Source organism: Puccinia triticina, chromosome 12A (assembly GCF_026914185.1).
Source record: "Puccinia triticina chromosome 12A, complete sequence".
NCBI classification, from domain to species: Eukaryota; Fungi; Basidiomycota; class Pucciniomycetes; order Pucciniales; family Pucciniaceae; genus Puccinia; species Puccinia triticina.
Genome location: NC_070569.1, coordinates 4,254,848 through 4,259,014, shown reverse-complemented (window position 1 = coordinate 4,259,014; position 4,167 = coordinate 4,254,848). Strand labels below are relative to the sequence as shown.

At 45.6% G+C, this 4,167-nt stretch overlaps 1 protein-coding gene across 1 annotated transcript; it reads right to left on the bottom strand.

Annotated features, from left to right (window-relative positions):
• Positions 1-2,549: 2,549 nt before the first annotated feature.
• On the bottom strand, positions 2,550-3,856 carry PtA15_12A408 (uncharacterized protein; the record flags this gene model as incomplete). Its single annotated transcript, XM_053162014.1, has 3 exons — positions 2,550-2,779; positions 2,920-3,039; positions 3,121-3,856. 3 exons carry the CDS (start codon positions 3,854-3,856, stop codon positions 2,550-2,552), a joined length of 1,086 nt encoding a protein of 361 aa, XP_053025974.1.
• Between the last annotated feature and the right edge of the window lie 311 nt (positions 3,857-4,167).

Here is a 4,167-nt window from a genome sequence, read left to right as displayed (position 1 = left end):
CCCAAGCCCGGCCTGAACCCGGCCGGGCTCGGGCGGCCCGCCGGCCAACCCACCCAATTGCCATGCCTAATTCTGATTGGCTTTTGTTTTTTCAACCATACCAGACACATTCCAATTGGCTTTTGGTCTTTGCCACTGTCCAGTATTTTTACTGGATTCAAACTCCAGAAGTCCACCTGTGGTGTAATCAAACCTGAGTTCAGCAGAAATATTTGGTGGAGATAAAAATGTGTCAGCTATGCTATCATGAGCAATAGCTCAGCATAGCGTAGATTTCAGCTAAAACCAACAGGGCTCCCTGTTAGATGTTAGCAAATTCAAGCTAGTGAGTGCCAACCACCAGTGGACAACAACTAAAGCTGTTACACTGTGTTATGCTGCTTTATAGCTGTTTTTTCACTAAAAGCAGAATATTGTAGTGTAGTGTTAGCATAGCACTGCTAACAGTTGGCTAACACTATGGACACAGAGGTCAAAGCTAAAAGCCACTACACTATCACACAGGGGCTTTTGAGTGTAGTTTAGCTTAGCAGCCCACCATTGGCATACTCTTACCAATTGTGTTGAATTTTATCTATTTACAGCTGTGTGGAACCTTTTGGACACTCTCTAAGGTTGACAATTGCACTACTCAGATCATTGCAAATGATGGTCCCTCAGAGTATCTACCCTTCTCTTAGAGCCCTCAGCTCCCCCAGGTTCTTGAGTGCTCATATTCCCCCTCTTGCTCATTCCCCAATATATAAACACACACCCATGAACTGTTTATCCCTCAGAATACTATTACTGCAAAGTTTAACCTGTACTATAGTTAAACAATTTTTGCATTCTCACCCATCTTTTAGTTCAGGAATGATATCCACTCTTGATTACCTTTAACTTTTTTTAGGTAAAAGCACAAACCCAAGCTGAGTGATTCCTTGGATACCTATTAACAACACCAAGCTACCAGTATTCATGTTGCCCTCTCAAAGAATTATGTGATTATTATGGGCTCTCCTTGAGCGCCTAAATAATCATACTATAATTGAAAAACAAATACTGACTTGGTGCGCTTTGGAGGGCTGAATGGCACGCCGCCCCGCCTGCGGTCTTGTAGCTCCTGGGACTCTGATTCCTCCCGGTCAGCAATACACTTGTTGACCGGGCCTGCCGGTAAAAGATTTTATTGCTGACTGGCAGGCCATTGACCTTGATTCCTTGCGGTCAGCAATACACACTCTTTCATCATCATAACTCTTATTTATCATCATATTTCCCTCAACAACAACAGAATCATCAGCTCCCGGTAAATTATTGCATTTTTCTACTACCTCCTTGTTATCCTTAGTTGTCCCCACCAAGGGAGCCCAGCCTTAGCGCACCCTAGTGCACCCAGCGATTTAGATTGAATTGCCGCGCCCATTAGACTTCAGGTGACAGGAAGTATGGAGCTTATCCAAGCAGCTTTATCAAACTCAATGTTGATATCTTCTTATTGATTCCTATTCAATCTACGTTCACAACACAGCTTATAAGTAGTATCAGCCTGGAAAAGGCCCACAGTTGTTAATGAAGCATATCTCAGGTTTTTTTTTTTTTTTTTGGAGGGCGAGGAGGCGGTGTGCTACTCGTGATTCAGAAAACAATGGGAGACACTTGGCTTACAGGGGTAAAAAAAGAGGAAGAAAAAAAAAACAGACATGAGAAGCCAGCCAGCCAGTAATCAAGTACTTAACGCCAGCGCCAAAATGATCGTCCGGACAACCTGGTCCGTCGGACACTGGACGGCCTGTGTCCGACCGGTCCCACTCCACGCTGTTTAGAAGCGGGGCGCGGAGCTGACCGGACACAGCCTGTATGAGGAGTGCCCGCGACAGGGTCGGGAGGGGGAAACAGCGACAAAGAAACAATCTCTTGTCCCTCTTCCTCCTCCACTTCCTGTTGGAGAACAAAAGAAAAAAAAGTAAGAGAATCCTTGCTGGATGTCAACTAAAAGACAATTGACAACAATTATCAGGATTTGAGACCTATACGTATACGAGATATGTAATAATATAGGAGGGATGTTAACAAATACAAGGGATTGTTGAAAGGGGTTTTCAAGAGCAAGTTTTTTTTTTTTTTGGTTTGGTTTGGTTTGTTGAAGTTAAATGGACTGCTGGTGTAAGGATAATAACACGAGGATTAATGGGACATATATGGGGACACTCAGTTGTCTATGGACCGAGTTTCCCACTGATTTGTATGATATAGACCGGCATTTTTTCCTTGCTTTTCTGACGTGTGTTGAAATTCACCGATGATAGGGTTATATAACAGATGAGTAATATAAGATGGGTGAGAAAAAATGCTTGGGCGGGAGGCTTTCCTTGAGACTGGATCAAACCTTGACTTGCAAGTCGGAGGCGAAGGAGCAGATGGAGAAGAAGGTCGAAGCGGGTACAAACAAGGTTGAAATAGAGTCAAGAGCATGAAGTTCTTCGGCTATGACAGACCTGTGAGTGGAGGTATTGTAGCAAATGTGGTTTGACACCGATTGATTTCCTTCCTTTATGCAATGGTACAATTTAGAATGAGGTACCACTTTTGCTGTTAGTAGTCGCAGACGTCGAAGAGGAGTTGAGCCTCGATCGCTTTTGGTAATTGACAGGCACATTAATCGAGTCGCTCGTCGGGCTAAGCGTCGGCCTCGGTCGTTTCCCAGAGGTCGAGTCAAGTTGGCTCAGTTCCGCCGTCTCTTGCACTTGTGCAGAGACTAATTTGGAAGCGGTTGAATCAACAATTAAGCCTCTCAACCCTGTAAGTTAAAGAGAGAGAAAATGCATCAGCTTCGAATTGCGACTACATTTTCATTACTATTGCGGAGATGGGTGGGTCGGTGAGAGACGAAAGAAAAAGAAAAATGCTGCTAAAAGGAAAGAAGGGTTATTGGCTGACATTTATTTTCTTGCTTAAGACTATCAACTTGCTTCTCAAGATCAGAGACCCGCTCTCGCATCTCTCTCGCAGTCCGCTCGATTTCCTGTTCTTTCATTTTCTTCTTCATTCTGAATCTAGCTGGAAAGGGGTACGTACACTCTCCTTGTCATTTGAAGGATATTTAAAAAAAGATTATCTAGATAAGAGATGATGCCACACCTGAGGCTAAAGTGTTCCTTCGACGTTTATCCTCATCATAAGCTACTCGGTTGGCGTCATCATCATCGTTGGCGCTCTGGTTGTTATTGCTGCTGCTGATGTTACTGCCGTTACTGTCATTGTTGTTGGCAGGGGAAGAAGTGTCATGTTTTTGTGGTGAAGAGTGCTGGTCATGAGTGGCGAATTTCGATGCGTTTGGGGAGACTGCTGGTTTGCCGTTGTGGTTGTCGATAGAAGTCGGCTCGATGATGGCCTGACGGTTGTTTGAGGTCAGATTACCGATTGACTGGTCTGAGGTTGAAAGGGGAGGTGCCTGGGAGAGGTAGGCAAGCTCATGGGAATTGGCCAGAACGCTTGGATCGTCCAGGAACGGAGGGATACTGTGTTCGTTTGGTAGCGGAAATGAGAGCTTGCTAGAGGCTCTGAATGGGTTGGAGATAGCTAGATTGCTGTCAAAGTTCTTCTCGGAATGAGTTCGGGAAGAGGAGGATGGTATGCTTGTGTCGATTGTCGATGAGTTTGAAAGGGGATCGAGGCTGAAGTTGTTGGTTGATTGGTTGGTGTTATCGAATCGGACGACGGGTGACTCGTCGAATTGGAAGTTGATGTTGGTCCAGGCTTCGAGATGGGAGGAATCGAACGGTAGGAGTGACAGTTCCTGCTCTTCGTTAGCCCCCATGCGGTCGATAGGAGGTGAGACGATGTTGAGATGTAGGAACGGCCAGTCGTCTGCCATGATTTCCAATCTGATCCCTACGCAAAAGTCAGTCAATGTAGTCCGAAATCCATTTTGTTGAAGTGCTCACAATGCTTCCTACTCTGAAATCGTTATCGCGATGCGTTGTCTCTCGGGCTCTCTCGAGTGTTTGGATCAAGATATCAAGACGAAGAATCAACTCCCCGGGGTGGAAAACTCTGAGTATGTAACCGAGAGACAGACAGCTGACCAGCCTCGGTCTCCGCCACACTTTCCCCCGGTGGGTGATCTTCTCTTGCTCGTCTCGGCCAGCTCGGCCCCTCGGCTGTGAGCATGTAACACCATACACA